This window comes from Mirounga leonina, unplaced genomic scaffold (assembly GCF_011800145.1).
Source record: "Mirounga leonina isolate KUSES-001 unplaced genomic scaffold, KU_Mleo_1.0 Mir_204, whole genome shotgun sequence".
Taxonomy (NCBI): Eukaryota; Metazoa; Chordata; class Mammalia; order Carnivora; family Phocidae; genus Mirounga; species Mirounga leonina.
In genome coordinates, this window is record NW_023270513.1 from 7,383,217 (window position 1) to 7,403,653 (window position 20,437).

Here is a 20,437-nt window from a genome sequence, read left to right on the forward strand (position 1 = left end):
CAGTGGAAAATAAAAAACTAGATGTACATTCACTGAGATGGACACACTTCAAAAGCAATGCTGAATGTGAAATGTTGCAAAAGGATATACACAGGATACCACTTTATATATTTTAAGTGAAAAATAAATGCTTTATGAAAAAACATGTATAGGAAAAATATAAAAACATATATGAAAATAATACACACACACATGCACAGAAACTTCAAAATAATCATTAGAGGGGTGGGAGGAGGAGGAAATGGAGGAGTAAAACTGAACCAATTATTTTATTTAAGTGAGATGTAAAGCCAATACTGAATAATGGTGAAATATTACTTTATGTACTTGTTTCTACATGTATATCCTTTACATTTTTATTTTTAGCTATGAAATATCTTAATGATCATAATACAGTGTATAAATGGAAAAGAAGCATTTTCATTTCTGAGTTCAACACATTTTAATAGATTTAAAAAGAACAAATTTCTGTGAAACATTAACGATAAAAACTGAAGATGACACAAAGAAATGGAGACATTCCATGCTAATGGATTGGAAGAACAAATATTGTTAAAATGTCTAAAATTACTCAAGGCAATCTACACATTTAATGCAATCCCTATCAAAATACCATGGTATAGCATTTTTCACAGAGCTAGAACAAACAATCCTAAAATTTGCATGGAACTACAAAAGACCCCAAATAGCGAAAGCAACCTTGAAAATGAAAAGCAAAGCTGAAGGTATTACAATTCCAGACTTAAATTATTTGCAAAGCTGTAGTAATCAAAACAGTATGGTACTGGTACAAAAATAGACATACACATCAATGGAACAGAATAGAAAACCCAGAAATAAGCCCATAATTATATGGTCAACCTTTGACAAAGCAAGAAAAGACTATCCAGTGGGAAAAAGACAGTCTCTTCAACAAACGGTGTTGGGAAAACTTGATAGCTACATGCAAAAGAATGAAACTAGACCACTTTCTTTCACCACACACAAAAATAAAACTCAAAATGGATTAGACCCCTAAATGTGAGACCTGAAACTATAAAAATCTTAGAAGAGGGACACCTGGTTGGCTCCATCAGTGGAACATGCAACTCACAATCTCAAGGTTGTGAGGTTGAGCCCCATGCTGGGTGTAGAGATTACTTATAAATAAAACCTTTAATAAAAAAAAATCCTAACTGGGTGTTAAACACAACTAATGAATCACAGAACATTACATCAAAAGCTAAGGGTGTACTATATGTTGGTTAACTGAATTTAAATTTTTAAAAAATCCTAGAAGAAAGCACAGGCAGTAATGTCCCTGACATCAGCCATCACAACACTTTTCTAGATATGTCTCTTGAGGCAAGGGAAATAAAAGAAAAATAAACTCTTGGGACTACATCAAAATAAAAGGCTTCTGCACAGTGAAGGAAACAATCAACAAAACTAAAAGGTAACCTACAGAATGGGAGAAGATATTTGCAAATGACATCTGATAAAGGGTTGTATTCAAAATATATAACGAACTTATAAAACCCAACACCCAAAAAATGAATAATCCAATTAAAAAATGGGCAGACATTTCTCCATAGAAGACATCCAAGTGGCCAACAGACACATGAAAAGATGCTCAACATCACTCATTATCAGGGAAATGCAAATTATAAATACAATGAGATATCACCTCACACCTGTCAGAATTAGGCTAAAATCAAAAACACAAGAAAAACAAGTATTGACAAAGATGTGGAGAAAAAGGAACCCTCTTGCACTGTTGGTGGGAATGTCAACTGGTGCAGCCACTCTGGAAAATAATATGGAAGTTCCTCAAAAAGTTAAAAATAGAACTATCCTAGGATCCAGTAATTGTACTACTGGGTATTTATCCCCAAAATACAAAAACACTAATTCAAAGGGACACATGCACATATTTATAGAAGCATTATTTACAATAGCCAAATTATGTAAACAGCCCAAGTATCCATTGATAGATGAATGGATAAAGAAGATATGGTATATATACACAATGGAATATTATTCAGCCATAAAAAAGAATGAAATCTCGCCATTTGCAACGACACGACTAGAACTACAGAGTATAATGCTAAGGAAAATAAGTCAGAGAAAAACAAATACCATGTAATTTCACTCATATGTGGAATTTAAGGGACAAAAAAACAAGCAAAAGAAAAAAAGAGACAGAGATAAACCAAGAAACAGACTCTTAACTATAGCGAACAAAACTGATGGTTACCAGAGGGGAGGTGGGTATGGGGATGGGTAAAACAAGCAATGGAGATTAAGAAGTACACTTGTCATGATAAGCACTGTGTGATGTATGGAATTGTTGAATCACTATATTGTACACTTAAAACTAATATTAACACAGTATGCTAACTATACTGGAATTTAAAATAAAATTATTGTGCCAGATAGAAAAATTAGGTGTAAAGTATACTTTCTAACAAACTGGGGAAAAGGTTGTCAATAGGCTATGGTGTTTTTTAAAGTGGCTCCTGAAATGGTGGTATCTTTAATTTTGTTTCAAATCAATGTAAGATTACTTTATACACAGTTTACCTTCTTGATAGTTTCCTAAACTAGGCTTCAATTATAGAACTAACTTTCCCAGGAAGTTTGATTATTAACTAGCAATTCAGTACCTCAGATCACTAGTTTATTCATACATGCATATATAAGTAAACAGTTAAATTTCCTGTGTGATTTCTGACAGTTTAAAGATGTAGCAAATCATTAAGACAAAAATTACCATGAGAGATTTAGGTGCTATTATATGGCTATAAACATACATATTTCATTAAGCATAATATAAACATTCTTACACAGAACACTCAATAAAATGTTCCAAATATATCAGCTCAGACCAAATACCAGCAGCATAGTGAAGTGGCACTAAGAACACATTCCCCAACAACTGTAGTTCTTTTTCATTCTCCTTTTGGCCCTTATACACATTCTAGACACTGACTGCACCAGAGTCCCTCCCCAAAGACACCATTTAGATATTAATTTTGATACAATGCAGTACACTTAGTTATCTGTTCTCCAGACTCTTGCTACTGATCCCTACGGTCACCTTCTACTTGCTGATTCTCTTGTTTTAAGAAAACTATTCAGCTTTGGTGAGCTCTGTTGCTGCAATGGCAGTTACCCCACTATGAACTACATTCTCCATAAATCTTCCGTATGCTTGAAAGGAGCAGATCACCCCCTTGTGGACAACAGACTAAACAGCATTTCTTTGATTTTCTCCAACAACCTAATGAGTTATTTAATCCGAAAATATATATAACAAATACAGATATATTTTACTAATTCCATCAAGATAATCATATAGCACTGAAATAAAAATCGGCACAAATTTCATCAATATTAAGTACTATGCTATAATTTCACAAGTAACATAAATATTAAACAGACATGCTTCCATCACACTTCTACTTGGATATTTGGTGTCTTGTTCTATTTTTTAGAGATTCGTTCCCTTTATGGTCATGGATTATGGCTCTGTAAATCTGCCCAAAAAATATACAGGCACTATTTAAAAATCACACACAAGCAAATGGGAAACATACTCCATTGTCATAAATTTCTAAATGAATCCTCCTTATGCTAACTTTTTACAGATGATTAGCCAACATGGTGTGTGTATAAGTGGGGGTAGACAGACAAAGGAAGAGACGGCTCAGACAGGTGGAAGGAAGGTTACTAGCTCTAGCTCCCTTCTCCTTCCTACTCATCTCTACATTATTATCCTTACAGCAGTAGATCTCCAACTTTAATATACAAAAGAACAAAATGGGGCTCATTCTTGACATCATCCCCAGAAATTCTAATTTGTTAGTGGAGTTAAGGGACTTGCATTTTTAACAAGCACCCCAAATAATACTAAGGCACAGGTAACTCTGTGATACAATACATTATATATATATAAAGTTACCCAAGGCCACAGGCAAGGTTTTGTCCAAATCTGAAATTCTTTCGGGGTGAGAGGGAACACATGGTATTTTGGCATATAGGCATTACAGAACTAATATTCAAGAAGGGAATGCTAAGCTTCTTGAAATAACTTTATAGCCACTGAAGGCAAAGGTATTTTGATAAATGTTTAACCTTTTCTGCTTCAGAGCTCAGAGAGAAACAGAAGTTATTTTTAAGTAGTGCTTTTAATAAACAATGGGCAGAAAAGTGGAGGTATTTTTAATAAGCACATCAGATTTTCCAATATGGTCATAAACAGCAATTTAAACTCATGTTTTCATTTTCACTTGTATTTACCTCCGCGTTTTTTGAGATTTTCAGTTTTCATTTTACTTCTGCTTCTAAATTCAGGCCCTTTAAAATCATCTTTGTCTTCATTCAGCACTGGCTCTGGTTGTACAATCACTGTACCTAGAATGATTTCATTTAAAAAACCATTACACATATTAAATGTGCAAATGAAGTACAAGACTTCAGTTCAGATAAAGCCAACATTGCTGGTACATAATTTTGTTTCTTTCAAGCTTTCAATACTTGTATAAGGACCTCTTCAAGAGTAAATAAAACAGGGAAATAGTAAAAGGGCCAGGTGTCAGCAGTAAGATTACTTGTTGGAATATAATTAATAAAAGTAGGGTGCGGGTATTACGAACTGATTATAACAGAAATGTGTGAATAAAGTAGAAAGCCTCAGCCCAGTTCTGAATTTTTATACTGCCTATCACAAAAACTGTTTTGAGTATAAACACCCATGCTAAGCTCGAATAAAGTTTATAAAATAGAAGGACCAGAAGGAAAATTTTAAGAAGACATCCTATTCTTCTCATAATCCAAATCACAAACTCAGAAAAAATTTGTAAGGTTTTTTTATATTGTTTTGGGGGAGGACAGTGGGAGGCAATGTGAGAAGTTAATTCTGCTATTACTGCTATACCTATTCTGAGGCATTTCCCAACTAGTGTGTCAAACATTTAGCACCCTGAAAAGTCCTTAAAGAGTCTTAAAACAGAAGATTCCCTTAAGATATTTAAGTTCAACTGCTCTAACAATAAACTGTAGAATGAGATCGATTATTGGTCTCTATGGAAATATTTTAGAAAGAATGTACTTTCTTAAAGAACATGTGAACTGAGAAGACAGGTTGTTAATTTAAGTTTTCATTATAATCTCTCAAGAGCAAATAAAGCAGGAGCATAGTAAAAAGGGTCCCAGGTCTCACATTTACCTATGTTGCTGGGCTTAGTAATTGGGCATTATTGGCAACATTTAAGAAAGTAAAACCTGGTAAGTTGTCAGGGACGGTCTCCCTGAAACATGGGCCTATGTTATTCAGCAAGCAGATTTTGGCAAAGTATAGCATCTAGTTATATGTATTTCTGAGTCTCTGAAAAAAAAGGAGGGGAAAGCAGGCATAGAGGATTGAGTTTTTACAAACTGGCAAATTTAAATAATCTACACACAAAAAAAACTTTGTTTACAGCAACCATTTCACATATATACCCTCAGAGAAGCCAAAGCATTTGAAAAAAGCTCAAGATTTATAATTAATGAAAAAACAAAATTATTTCTGAAGATTCTTCTCTAAATGGAAGGAAAGCAGTAGAGTGGAGAAAGCACTCACTAGCTTTGGGTTCAAGCAGACCTAAGTTTCTCAATTTAAAGCCTGAAGAAGTTCCTCGAGCTCTGAATTTGTTCCTTTATTTCTACAAGTAGAAACAGTAACTACCTTACAGTATTGGTTTGAGGATTAAATGAGTTAGTTCTGTAAGAGTCTGGTACCTATATATACTCAATATAGTATTATAATAATAATCATCATCACCCAAATTCTACCTTATGAAATGGGTCTATTTTTGGTTTGGTGGGAGAGAATTATGATTAATTCAGGTTAGAAACATCCCATACTAACTTTTTTCCACAGTATCATTAAAAGAAAGATTTGAATTCCTATTTCTTAGCTCACCCAGTGACCATCATAAGGACTCCCAGTGACAACCACTGAGAATGTTACAATCTAAAGTGAGTCACTGCCTATGGGACTCACACTCCCTCAGGAGTTGTTTCTGCCCTCGGCCACCAACCATTACATAAAATAGTCACAGATGATTTGCAAAGCCAAGTAAATGGTAGGCCCATCAATTTTCCTTCTTTCTGCTTTCTCTCATTCATTCCTTTTCCTCATTTCATATTTCACCTACTGTAACTCCTAATTTGTCCTAGTCAAGCAATGTCTTAGGCTCCTTCCCACCATTTTTTTAAACTTCCATAATCAAAAAATGTTTCACAAAAATATAAATGTAGACAGAGAACAAAGTTTAGTAAACACTGCTATAAATGATCTGTGAGGATAAATTTGAAAAATCTGCTAAGATACTTCCACATATTATTAATAAAGAAAAAATCTAAACTCTTGACTCTGAAACACCATGAAATTACCAAGACCTTTGTCATTACTCTTATCATATAATCATACTGCTCTCAGACTTGGACTATGAAATGTCCAAGATTTTCATTTGGCTTTTCTCCCCCAATCTAATTAATGAGGTTTTAAGGTTAGAACTGCAACAGTTGAAAGGCATGTGACAAGGCGTTTTAAAGAGATAATTACAAGAAATACATCTAAATCTATCTTTGATAATTAACTTCAGCTTTTAGTCTTAGAGAACTTAAGAATGCAGTAAGATTAACCAGATTTTTAAATGTTTTTTAAAGTTTTAAGAATATTCATATGTTTTCCTATAAAGCAAGCATGTTTAAATTTGCTGAACCAAAACTTCATATAAACGTTTAAACTAACTTCCACATTCAAATACAATTTACAAACTAAAATCCCTTTTCTAAAACCCAATAGAAAGAGAAAATAGGTTTTGTTCTTTTTCAAAGCTGACTGCAAATATTCTGTTTTCAACCTCAGTAACACACATTTTCATTACCATTCTAATACATTTCCAGACAACCACTATTATAATGCTAGTTTTGTGCCTTTACACACAGCTAACAGTAATCAAGTTCCAATTTTATAATGACATTTAAAAATACATTTCAACTTTAACTTCATATGAAAAATTAATACACATTACCTTTTGGCAAGCTTTGCATAGTAATATCATTTTCTGAATTTTCATTAGAAGCATCTTCATTTACAGTTTCATCCAAAGGTTTTTCATCATCAGATTCAACATACTTTGTTACAATTGAAGGTTTCCTATGAAAGAATTAAGTCCATAGAATTATGGACATTTCTGACAATTGGAATAATAACCAAAGAACATGTTTAGATTGAACGGTGGCTCTTAACCAGAGATACACATCAGATTCACCTACGAAAGCACACATCTCTGTACCGTATTACTGAAAATTATGATTCAGTAGGTCTGGGGTAGGACCAGGATATGTTCACTCTGAAAAAGCTACCGGGGGCGGATCATAAAGGGATCTCCTCTTTAAGAATCACCACTTTAGAGAATAAGTTAAAATAAACTGTGTTTATTAAGAGACATTCCCACTGGTAAGAAACAACAAATGCCCAGGGCACCTGGCTGGCTCAGTCGATAAAGCATCTGACTCTTGATCTCAGGCTGTGAGTTCAAGCCCCATGTTGGGCGTGCAGCCTTCTTAACACACACACACACAAATGCCCAATAACTGCAAACTTCTAATAAAATCTATACTCTCTATTACGCCTTACAGTATGATTAGAAGTAGTTTCAGTCCTTGTATGTACAATTTGTTTTGACAATTTAACACAGAAAAGTATTTTTACCACTTTTTGATCTCATTATAACTTCCTCATAAGTATAACGGCTACCCCTCCCCATCATTCTGGACAATTTGATATAATCCTAAAAAACCTGTATTGCTTCATGAGGCATTCATTTCATTTTCCTTCTGTCCTTTTTTTGAGCACATATATGATCTAAAAGAAATGATCTATATATTGCAAGGGCCACTAAGGCATAATAAATCCTTCTTGGAAAATTCCAGTAAAATTCAATAATTGTTGAAATTAATTGATGGATATAAGAGAATTCATTATACTATACTGTCCAGTTTTTAATGTGTATGTTTGTATAAAACAGTTTATTCACTTAGAACAAGGGTGCCTGAAGTTTAGAAAAGATTATTATTCTTAGAAAAAGAAAATAATCTGAAAATGTTTTCCCTTCAATATCAACCAACCTTTTTGATCGTGATGATCCTGATGATCTGGATTTTTCTGAAGAGCTAGCTCCCTAAATGTGAGAAATAAACAAAAAAGTGAATACAACTTTCAAGGAACATCCCTAAAATTAACTATTTCCCTATACCAAGATCTCTGATACAGTAAAATAATGGGATATTACTTTTATGTCTAAAATATTTTTTAAAAGGAACTTCAAAAACTAATTTGCATTTATTCTCAGGCTTCCTTGATTTAAGATTAATTTCCTGTTTTTTTTTTAATTAAATTATTTCTACTGAATTGTGTGGTGTAGGTGAGGATGCACTACTCTATCATGATCTTGACCCAAGTCAACAAAGACGAAACAAAGGTACAGAAGTAATCAGATCCCAGTGGATGTAGGGAGTTTTGAGGATCTAAAAAATGTGTCATTTTCTCTATCCTAACATATGGCACAAAGTACCTTCTACAATTTGCTTTGAGATACTAAATTTATCCTCATTTTGCCAATATAATCAATATATTTTTTGGATTGAAATTTCTATACTAGATGGAAAGAATCCCAAAACTATAGCATAGGCTTGGGTATCATGAGTGAAGGATATCAGGATGGGTTCCTATAATAATGCTTAAGATACTCTAAATATCCAGTTTTGAGAGATGTCAGAACCATGGAGTCATGCCCATAACAACCACCTTGAGCACTACTATTGCAATATAATAATGTTCAACTACCTATCTGTTAGCAAACCTTCAGTTGTCTGGCTTTAGGTATATTGCTAAAGTGAACCACACAGTAATAAAAACAATGAACACCTTCTAAAAATAAACAACTACCCAAAATGAAGTATCATAATATGTAACAGTAAACTTAAACACATGCATGTATTAAAGAGAAGCAATCTGGGGTGCCTGGGTGGCGCAGTCGGTTGAGTGTCCAACTCCTGGTTTCAGCTCAGGTCATGATTTCAGGGTCATGAGATCAAGCCCCGTGTTGGGTTCCATGCTTAGTGTGGAGTCTGCTTGAGTTTCTCTCTCCCTCTGCCCCTCCCCACTATGCTTGCTCTAAAATAAATAAATAAATCTTAAAAAAAAAAAAAAAACAGAAGCAATCTGATAACATATACTCTAGTTGGTTATTAGCAATTAATAAGTATCTTTTAAATGCTTCAAATTAGTCTTACCTCTTCCTTGCTGTTTTCCATCATATCTGAGTTATTTCCAGAACCACTGACTTTTTCTTAAAAGAGAAGAAATAAAAACTTTATCTATCTCTTCAAAGCATTATCAGACAGAACACCAAAACTACAACTCCATGAACCCATTTTTCAGTCTATGAAGTACAACAGTACTGGTAATACATTACTCACATTAAAATATTCCTAGAAGAATTTTCTCACTAGAATCACTCCCTTGACACACTAACCCCTTCTTCAAAAGCACTAAGTTTCTAGGGATGCCTGGGTGGCTCAGTCGGTTAAGCATCTGCCTTCAGCTCAGGTCATGATCCCAGGGTCCTGAGAACGAGTCCAGCATCGGGCTCCTTGCTCAGCGAGAAGCCTGCTTCTCCCTCTGCCTGCCACTCCCCCGTGCTTGTGCTCTCTGACAAATAAAATCCTTAAAAATAAATAAATAAAAATAAATAAAAGCACTAAGTTTCTAAAAATAGCATTTTGGTATCAAAACATTTCCTACTGCAATTTTCTAAGGTATTTTCTCCTAAAAGAAAATTTAACCTCCATCTTTTACTAACAATACAATCATACTATTAATAAATTTTATTTCCCTTCACCTAAGACACTGGAAAAATAACAGCAAACTAAACCTAAAGAAAGCAGAGGGAAAGAAAAAATAAAGATTAGAGCTAAATTTAATGAAACAGAATAGAAAAATAAAGAAAAATCACTGAAACCAAAAGTTCTTTGGAAAGATGAATGAAATTGACCAACCTTAAGCTAGACTGACCAAGAAAAAAAGAGCAAAACTCAAATTACCAGAATCAGAAATTAAGAAGGGGACATTACTACCTACCTTAAAGAAATAAACAGATTATAAAGGAATACTATGAACAACTGTATGCCAAAATATTAGATAACAAAATATGGACAAATTCCTAAACACACACAAAACTAACAAAACTGGCTAAAAAAAATATATACAATGTGATAGACCTATAACTGAAGAGACTGAATTAGTAATCAAAAAACTACCCACAAAAAAAAAAGCAAAGGTCTAGAAGGCTTCACCACTGAAATGTACCACACATTCAAAAACGTCTTCACAAACTCTTCCAATATAAAAAGTAGGGATACTTCCTAATTAATGTTTATGAGACCAGTATCATACCAAAACCAGTAAAGGTACCAAAAAATGAGAAATCTACAGAACACTATCACAAATATAGACAGAATACTCCTCAACAAAATACTAGCAAACTTCAACAGAAGACAAGTCTTTCTCCCACAGACTGGGAGAAAATATCTGCCTAAAGACCTATCTGATAAAGGACTATTATCTAAAAGATACAAAGGGGGCACCTGGGTGGCTCAGTCACTTAAACATCTGCCTTCGGCTCAGGTCATGGTCCCAGAGTCCTGGGATCAAACCCTGCATGAGGAGACTGCTTCTCCTTCTCCCTCTGCCTGCTGCTCCCCTACTTGTGCTCTCTCTGTCAAATAAATAAATAAAATATTTAAAAATAATAATAATAAAAATAAAAGATACAAATAACTCAATAATAATAAACAACATGATTAGAAATGGGTAAAAAGGGGCGCCTAGGTGGTTCAGTCATTAAGGCTCTGCCTTTGGCTCAGGTCAAGGTCCCAGGGTCCTGGGATTGAGCCCCATGTCAGGTTCCCTGCTTGGTGGGAAGCCTGCTTCTCCTTCTCCCACTCCCCCTGCTTGTGTTCCCTCTCTCACTGTGTCTCTCTCCATCAAATAAATAAGATCCTTAAAAAAATAAAAATTAAATTAAAAAAAAGAAAAAAATGGGCAAAAGATCTGAAAATATCTTACCAAAGATACACAGGTGACAAATAAGCATATGAAAAAATGCTCCACATCATATGTCATGATACAACTGGAAATTAAAACAATCAGATAATACTACGCAATCAATGGATAAATGCAGAACACTGACACCACCAAATGCTGGTGAAGATGTGAAGCAACAGAAAGAAGTCTCATTCAATTGCTGTTGGGAATGGAAAACGGTACAACCACTTTGGAAGACATTTGGGCAGTTTCTTTCTTTTTTTTTTTTAAGATTTTATTTATTTTTTGACAGAGAGAGAGAGACAGTGAGAGAGAGAACACAAGCAGGGAGAGTGGGAGAGGGAGAAGCAGGCTTCCTGCTGAGCAGGGAGCCCAATGAGGGGCTCGATCCCAGGACCCTGGGATCATGACCTGAGCCGAAGGTAGACGCTTAATGACTGAGCCACCCAGGCGCCCCTGGGCAGTTTCTTACAAAATTAACGATCCTCTTACCATATGATCCAGCAATCACACTCCTTGATAATTATCCAAATAAGATGAAAACTAAATCCACTCAAAAACCTGCACACAGATGCTTATAAACACTGTGAACCTAAAACTGCTCCAGGGTGCCTGGGTGGCTCACTTGGTTAACCGTCTGCCTTCGGCTCAAGTCATGATCCCAGAGTCCTGGGATCAAGTCCCGCATTGGGCTCCCTTCTCAGCAGGAAGTCTGATTCTCTGCCCTGCCCCTGGTTCATGCATTCTCTTTCTCTCTCTCTCTCTCTCTCTCTCTCGCTCTCTCATTCTCTCTCTTAAATAAATAAATAAAATCTTAGGAAAACAATTAAATAAAACAGCTCTAAAAAGTAAAATCTATTTTAAAAGACCCTAAAAAAATGGAATATCCTCAACTATCTACAAAATACCCACAGGTTAACATTATACTAAATGGTGAAAGACTGAATGCTTTCCTAAGATCAGAAACAAGAAAGGAAATCCACTCTTGCCACTTCTATTCAGTATTGTAATGAAGATTCTAGCCAGAGCAAGTAATCAAGAGAAAGAAATAAAAGGCATCAAGATTGAAAAGAAAGAAGTAAAACTATCTCTCTTTGGAGATGACATTATCTTATATATAGAAAATCTATGGAATCCACCACAAAACTATTAGAACTAGTAAAAGAGTACAGAAAGATTGAAAAATACAAGAACAATATACAAAAATCAATTGTATTTCTATTCACTTGTAATGAATGACCTGAAAATAAAGAAAACAATCCAACAGTAAGATGGCAATAGTCCCCAAACTGATCTACCAATACAATGCAATCCCTGTCAGAATCCCAGCTGACTTTTTTCTAGAAACTGACAAGCTCATTCTAAAATTTGTATAGAATTAAACAGGAATAGCCAAAATAGCCTTCAAAATAAAGAACAAAATAGGAAGATTCACACTTCACAATTTCAAAACTTACTATAAAACAATTATAATTAACATAGTGTAGCACTGACAGAAGGATAGACATATAGATGAGTCAAAAAAAGACTGAAAGTCCAGAAATAAAACCACCTATCTGCGGTTGACTGGTTTTCTTCCCAACCCCCCCCAATTGATTTTCAATAAGGATGCCAAGACCATTCAGTGGGGAAATAGTCTTTTCAACAAATGATGTTAACATAACTATGTATCCACATGCAAAAAGTGAACTTGGAGCCTCACACCACACACAAAAGAATTCCAAATGCACCAAAGACCTAAAGAGTTAAAACTATAAAACTCTTAGAAGAAAATATAGGGGTAAATCGTTGTGACCTCAGATTTAGTACTATGAATTCTTAGATATGACACCAAAAACATGAGCAATAAAAAGAAAATTAGACTAACTATACTTTATCAAAATTAAAAGCTTTTGTGCTTCAAAGGACACCATCAAGAAGATGAAAGACAACCAACAAAATGGGAGAAAATATTTGCAAATCATATATCTGATCCAAGTTCCCACTAACAGACAAATGACTAAATATGCCATATACACACAATGGAATGCTACTCAGCCTTAAAAAGGAAGGACATTTTGATACATGCCACAACACTGATGAACCTTGAAGGCATTATGCTAAGTAAAATAAGCCAGACACAAGAGGACAAAAACTGTATTAGCCCTCCCACTTATATGAGGATCCTAAAATAGTCAAGATTATAGAGACAGAATGTAGAATGGTGGTTGCCAGAGGCTAGGGAAGAGAGGATTGGAAAGTTAGTCCTTAATGGGTGCGGAGTTTCATTTGAAGATGAAAAGTTCTGGAGATAGGTGGTAGTGATGTTTGCACAACCATGTGAATGTACTTAATGCCAGAGAACTGCACACTTAAAAATGGTTAATGATAAATTTTATCATAATAAAAAGTTCAGAAGATATAAAGAATGCTAAAAATCAATAACAAAAACAAAAACCCAATTAAAAATTGGGCAAAGGGTCTGAATAGACAATTCTCCAAGGAAAATACATACAAATTACCAACAAGCACATAAAAAGATGCTCAGTATCATTAGCCATTAGGTAAATGAAAATCAAATCCAAAATGAGACACTACTTCACATGCACTACGAAGGCTAAAATCAAAAAGTCAGATAATAATTGTTGGCATGGATGCAGAGAAATCAGAATCCTCATACACTGCTGGTAGGAATGTAAAAGGGTGCAGCCACTTTGGAAAACATTTTGGCACTGCCTCAAAGGATTTAACATAGTTACCATATAACCTAGCAATTCTACTCCTAAGTGTATACCCAAGAAAAATGAAAATACACTGCCATACACAAACTTGTTCACAAATGTTTATAGCAGAATTATTAATAGCCAAAAAGTATAAACAAGACAAGTATCCATGAACAGATCAAATGTCATATAAAAGAATGTTATTTAATATTATGCAGCCATCAAAAGGAATGAGATCTTGCCATTTGCAACGACGTGGATGGAACTGGAGGGTATTATGTTGAGTGAAATAAGTCAAACAGAGAAAGACATGTATCATATGATCTCACTGATATGAGGAATTCTTAATCGCAGGAAACAAACTGAGTGTTGTTGGAGTGGGGGGTGGGGTGGGAGGGATGGGGTGACTGGGTGATAGACACTGGGGAGGGTATGTGCTCTGGTAAGCGCTGTGAATTGTACAAGACTGCTGAATCTCAGATCTGTACCTCTGAAACAAATAATGCAATATATGTTAAGAAAAAAAAAAGAAGAAGAAGAAGGTAGCGGGAGGGGAAGAATGAAGCGGGGGAAATCGGAGGGGTGGACGAACCATGAGAGACGATGGACTCTGAAAAACAAACTGAGGGTTCTGGAGGGGAGGGGGGTGGGAGGATGGGTTAGCCTGGTGGTGGGTATTGAGGAGGGTACGTTCTGCATGGAGCACTGGGTGCTATGCACAAACAATGAATCATGGAACACTTCATCTAGAACTAATGATGTAATGTATGGGGATTAACATAAGAATAAAAAAAAATAATAATAAAAAAAAATAACACTGCCCTTTGTAAAGAAATACTTAAGACACACGTGAAGTGTGTGCAAATACTTGTGTGTGTATTCACACTCAGAGTCTAGAACAGTCTTGAGGATGAGTGGTGCTCTGAGTGCAAGGTGGAGGACAGTAGCAAATCTTTGGGAGGGAGGCAGTGGGCCCTCAGTCTAGAGGGCATCTGAAAAGGCACCTGAAAAGGCTTGGTGCACGCTGATCTCCCGCTGCTGTTCTTCCAGTCCTCCCACCTGCCTCGGGGCTCTAGCTGGGCCTGAGCACCCCCCCACCCCCACCCCCGTTTCTCCTGTTTAATTTTCGGATTTGTTCTCTCTCAACACAAATGTATACTCAACTCTCCCTTCAGTTGTTTATGAGTCTTATCGTTTCTTCACTTTATAAATAATTTTAAATAAAAAAAAAAAGAATGTTATTTGGCCATAAAAAGGAATGAAGTATTAAAACATGCTACAACACAGATAAACCTTGAACACATTACACTAAGTGAAAGAAGCCAGTCACACAGGACCACATATTATACAATGCCACTCGTAAGAAAAGTCCAAAATACAGAAATCCATAAAGCCAAGAAAGTAGATTAGTGAGGCTGCTTGGTAGATTAGTAAGGGGGTGGGAATGTTTCTTTTGACGTGATAAAAAGGTTATAAAATTAACTATGGTGATGGTTACACATATCTGTGAAATACAAAAACTACTAAATTGTATACTTTAAATGAGTGAATTTTATGCTATACAAATTATATCCCAATTACAATGTTAAAAGTGGGGCGCCTGGGTGGCTCAGTTGGTTAAGCGACTGCCTTCGGCTCAGGTCATGATCCTGGAGTCCCGGGATCGAGTCCCGCATCGGGCTCCCTGCTTGGCAGGGAGTCTGCTTCTCCCTCTGACCCTCCTCCCTCTCATGCTCTCTGTCTCTCATTCTCTCTCTCTCAAATAAATAAATAAAATCTTTAAAAAAAAAAAAAAAACAATGTTAAAAGTGTTACTATTAGTCATTAGGGAAATGCCAATTAAAACCACAAGATATCACTAAGTATCTATCAGAATACATAAAATTAAAAAGGAAATAGTGGTAACACCAAATGCTGGTGTAGATGCAGAGAAACTGAGTCACTCATACATTGCTTTGGGAATATAAAATGGTGTGGCCCCTCTGGAACTCAGTTTACAATTTAGGAGTATCTTAAAATAAACAAGCAACCATCATATGACCCACCAACTGCACTCCCAGGCATTTATCCCAGAGAAATGAAAACGTAGTTCACACAAATGTTCATCAGCAGTTGTATTTGTAATAGCTCAAATATGGAATCAGCCCAGATGTCCCTTAACAGGTGAATGGTTAAACAAACTGTGGTATACCCATACCATGGAACACTACTACACTGCAATTAAAAAGGAAATAACTACTGGTATATGCTAAAACTCAGATGAATCTCTAGGGAATTATGCTAAGTGAAAAAACCAAATCCCCAATACATGCATTCATACGATTCCATTTATGTAACATGTTTAAAATGACAGAATTTTAGAAATGGAGGATAGATTAGTGATTGCCAGGTTGTTAGGCCTGGGTAGGAGTCAGGCTAAGGAAGTAAGCATGATTATGAAAGGGCAGGATGAGTAAACTGTGAGGATGGATATATGACTATAAGGGTGGAGATATGAATCAACCCAAATAATAAAATTGTATAAAACTCAATAAACCCACACAAGTACAAGGAAAATCTAGGAAATTTGAACTAGATCAGTGGATATCAATAACCTGACTATAATAATATATTATAGTTTTAGAAAATGTTTCCATTATGGGAAAAATAGACAAAGTGTATGTAAGACCTCTCTATTAGTTGTTACAACTGCATGTGAATCTATAATTATCTGAATATAAATGTCACTGTAAAAAACTGTCAAAAAGGGGCGCCTGGGTGGCTCAGTCGTTAAGCGCCTGCCTTCGGCTCAGGTCATGATCCCAGGGTCCTGGGATCGAGTCCCACATCGGGCTCCCTGCCCGGAGGGGAGTCTCCTCCCTCTCCCACTCCCCCTGCTTGTGTTCCTGCTCTCGCTATCTCTCTCTGTCAAATAAATAAAATCTTTAAAAAAAAAAAAAACCTGTCAAAAAATTAGGAATAGAGAGAAATATCCTCAACTTGGTAGAGTATTTACAAAAACCATTTATACAGAAACCATCATACTTAATGGTGAAAGACTGAATGCTTTACCACCAAGATCATAAACACCAAGCGAATGTCTGCCATCACCATTCTTCTTCAAGATAATAATGGAAAATACAAAAACCCCTACCCAGCATAATGACGCAAGAAACAGAATTAAAATGCACACAGACGAAACAAAGAAATAAAACTGTCCCTATTTTCAGGGGCGCCTGGGTGGCTCAGTCGTTAAGCATCTGCCTTCGGCTCAGGTCATGGTCCCAGGGTCCTGGGATCGAGCTCCACATTGGGCTCCCTGCTCCGCGGGAAGCCTGCTTCTCCCTCTCCCACTCCCCCTGCTTGTGTTCCCTCTCTCACTGTGCCTCTGTCAAATAAATAAAATCTTTAAAAAAATAAAAAAAAAAAAAACTGTCCCTATTTTCAGACAAGATTATGTAGAAAATTCCAAGGAATCTACAAGGCAAAAAAAAAATAAAACAAACAAAAACCCTCCCTACAGCAAGTTCACAGGATTCAAGGACAACATAAAAAGAGAATAAAATTCCTACATACCTGCAATGAACAAATAAAATCTAAATTACAAATAACAACAGAATTTAAAATAGCACCCCAAATACCTGAAATACTTATGTAAAAATCTAACAAAATATGTGCAAGATTAGTATACAGATAACTATAAAGTGCTGGGCCCACTGAGAATTTCTATTGACTTTTTTCCTGAGCATGGGTTACACATTCTTATTCTTTGCATGTGTTTGATTGATAACTATACAGTTTTACTGGGGAAAGGCTTTGAAGAGCAAGTACTCCACACACTTTCTTTTCTGATGTTTCCTATTCTCAGATGGATAAATTCTCTTAGTCTGTCATCAAATTCACTGACACTTATACTGCTACCTTTAATCTCCTGTCAAGTACAATGATTTGTTATTCAAAATTGTATTTTTTAGTTCTAGAACTTCAAAATAGGTTTTTACAGTTTCTATGCCTATGCTAAGATTTCCTATCTCTCTGTTAATCATAAATTCATTTGCCTTTTTGTGCTTGAGCTTAGCTGTAATTGCTGCTTTAATGTTCTTCTCTGCTAATCTCAACGCTTGAGTCATTTGTAGATTGGTCTCTATTGACTGTCTTTCCTTTTGAGCATGGGTCACATTTCTTCTTGCTTCATCTATCTAGTATTTTGGATTGGTACTAGTCATTTGGAAAGATAAAGTGAAGACACTGCAACCCATTATGTTCCTCCAAAGAGTTGATATTTCTGTTATGAGGAGGTAGTTAACTTAGCTGAAATCTAACCCCAAACTGTTTACCCTGTACTGGAAGCAACTAAAACTTTTCTACTGTTCTTTTTACCCCTAACTGAGCTGCCTGGAATCTGGGCTACACTTGAACAATTCAATCGCAGGTATGGTTGGAGTTTTTGCAGCTTTTGGAGTTCCCAATTTGTAGCTCCCTTCTGAATGGAATCCTCCCCCTTCATTTTACAAAAGCTGCTAGTGTCCCCCTAAATTTCTTCATACCTCATCCAATATGAATACAGATTTCTATCCAAGTCTTAACTGCCCCTGACTGAGCTAACTGGAACTTTCCTTAAGGAAAAAAGGCTTAACAATTGGGAATTCACTAACAGTATTTCCTTCTTCCATGTGTTCACTCCCCTCCCATTTGTGTTTGCTTTTTGTCACTTTCTAGTTCCTTCACATAATTATTTTCAGTATTTTGACCAGAGCTTATAACTGGTATCTGCGGGAAATAATATGCTTGTGCAAATGAAGCTAGTTTGCCACCACCAGAGGCAGAATTCCCCAACTACCTACTAAACACAGAACTCTGACAATATAATGTCATTCTAAAGACAAAGAGAATTTAAAACAAATACTTAATGCTGGTTAGGTTTCTCTGTTGTGATGGTATGGTTAGCAAATTTGCAACTAGGTGGATAATATGAGGACTAAGCAAATGAGTACAAAAATTGAGGATAGCAGGGCCAGATTTCTCTGTCAGAGAAAGAAGTTAAAATACAAAGAGGAAGACTACAATAAAATCTGTAGTAACAAATTAGAATTAAAAGTATCAGGGTGCCTGGGTGGCTCAGTCGTTCAGTGTCTGCCTTCGGCTCGGGTCATGATCCCAAGGTCCTGGAATCGAGCCCCACATCGGGCTCCCTGCTCCACGGGAGGCCTGCTTCTCCCTCTCCCACTTCCTCTGCTTGTGTTCCCTCTCTAGCTGTGCCTCTCTGTCAAATAAATAAATAAAATCTTTCAAAAAAATTAAAAAAAAGAAAAGTATCAATACCAACTTTAGGAGAGGATGATAAAGTGGAAGGGTCCTAAGCTCCCATCCATCCATGCAAACACCTCCATCAGTGTAAATAACAGAAAACAACCCAAAGACTGGCAAAACAGATTCTCCACAGCAATCATAGAGAAGAGGCCACATCAAAAATGGTAGAGAGGGCACAGACATGGTTAAGAACAAAACTGACCCAAGAGACTGTCTGCAAGCGGAAGGGAAACCACAAGCACAGAGAAGGGAGAAAAGCAGACCCCACACCAGGCTCCCTAGGCATGAGGGGCCTGCACTGGAAAGATGTGTCCCCATAACATTTGGCTTTGAAAATGAGAGAAACTCAACACTGAAAATTTTCATAATCAGTTCAACACTTTGAACTTTAAAAATCAGCAGGCTGGGCTCTGGGAAAACCACAGGGCAAGAGGAAACTGAGTCCCTGCCCTTAAAGAGCCAGCATGAGAAACAACCCCAGTGAGGGGCGCCTGGGTGGCTCAGTTGGTTAAGCGACTGCCTTCGGCTCAGGTCATGATCCTGGAGTCCCAGGATCGAGTCCCGCATCAGGCTCCCTGCTTGGCAGGGAGTCTGCTTCTCCCTCTGACCCTCCCCCCTCTCATGCTCTCTCTCTCTCTCATTCTCTCTCTCAAATAAATAAATAAAATCTTTAAAAAAAAAAGAAACAACCCCAGTGAGATACCACATAGAAGCAGCAATTTGAAAACCACCAGGGTATACGGTAAGGAAACTGATGTATTTACTAATCTCAGAACCTGCACAGGAAGGGAAGGGAACTTCAGGAGACTACTCCAAGAACAAAAGAGTAGGCAGGTGCCACTTTACCTCCCCAACCCCAAGTCCAGATACCAGGGCACTTTTGGGAACCAGTGAACACTCTCCATCTAGCTTGCAAACAGCACACCATGCCCTCCATAAGAGTTCTCCAAAGTATCTCCAGGTTCCCTCCAGAGCAGATTAGTGCATACCTTGCAAATTATCATGGGCTCTGCCTACACCCCCACCTCTCCTTCCAATCTGCCCCACTGAACCCAACAACAGCAAAGGTCCACCTAAAGAGGAACCAAAAAACTGGCATTGTACAAGCAGACCTGAAAGTGGCCAGAACCAATACAAAGTGACTCATGACCTGGGGAAACATAAAAATAAGCACACAGACCAGTTCAACTGCAGCCCTGCAGAAGGCTGAGGGCAGACAAACGGTACGATGGCAGGCCCCACTAACTTATACAAGTCTCAGGGGACAACACACAGAGAGTACCCTGCAGTTAAGAGTGCACCC

The 20,437-nt window shown here is 36.6% G+C and overlaps 1 protein-coding gene across 6 annotated transcripts in view; it reads right to left on the bottom strand.

Moving 5' to 3' along the window:
* Positions 1 to 20,437, bottom strand: part of ATRX (ATRX chromatin remodeler) — a 309,544-nt gene that overhangs the window by 214,747 nt on the left and 74,360 nt on the right. For 4 of the 6 annotated variants that reach the window (XM_035028787.1, XM_035028786.1, XM_035028784.1 and 1 more), the window contains 4 exons: positions 9,331 to 9,386; positions 8,164 to 8,216; positions 7,065 to 7,189; positions 4,282 to 4,395 (listed from right to left, as the gene is read on the bottom strand). In XM_035028787.1, coding sequence (XP_034884678.1) covers positions 4,282 to 4,395; positions 7,065 to 7,189; positions 8,164 to 8,216; positions 9,331 to 9,386 — 348 coding nt within the window. The remainder of the gene's footprint in view (positions 1 to 4,281; positions 4,396 to 7,064; positions 7,190 to 8,163; positions 8,217 to 9,330; positions 9,387 to 20,437) is intronic. The other 2 variants (XM_035028789.1, XM_035028788.1) reach the window with 1 other exon arrangement.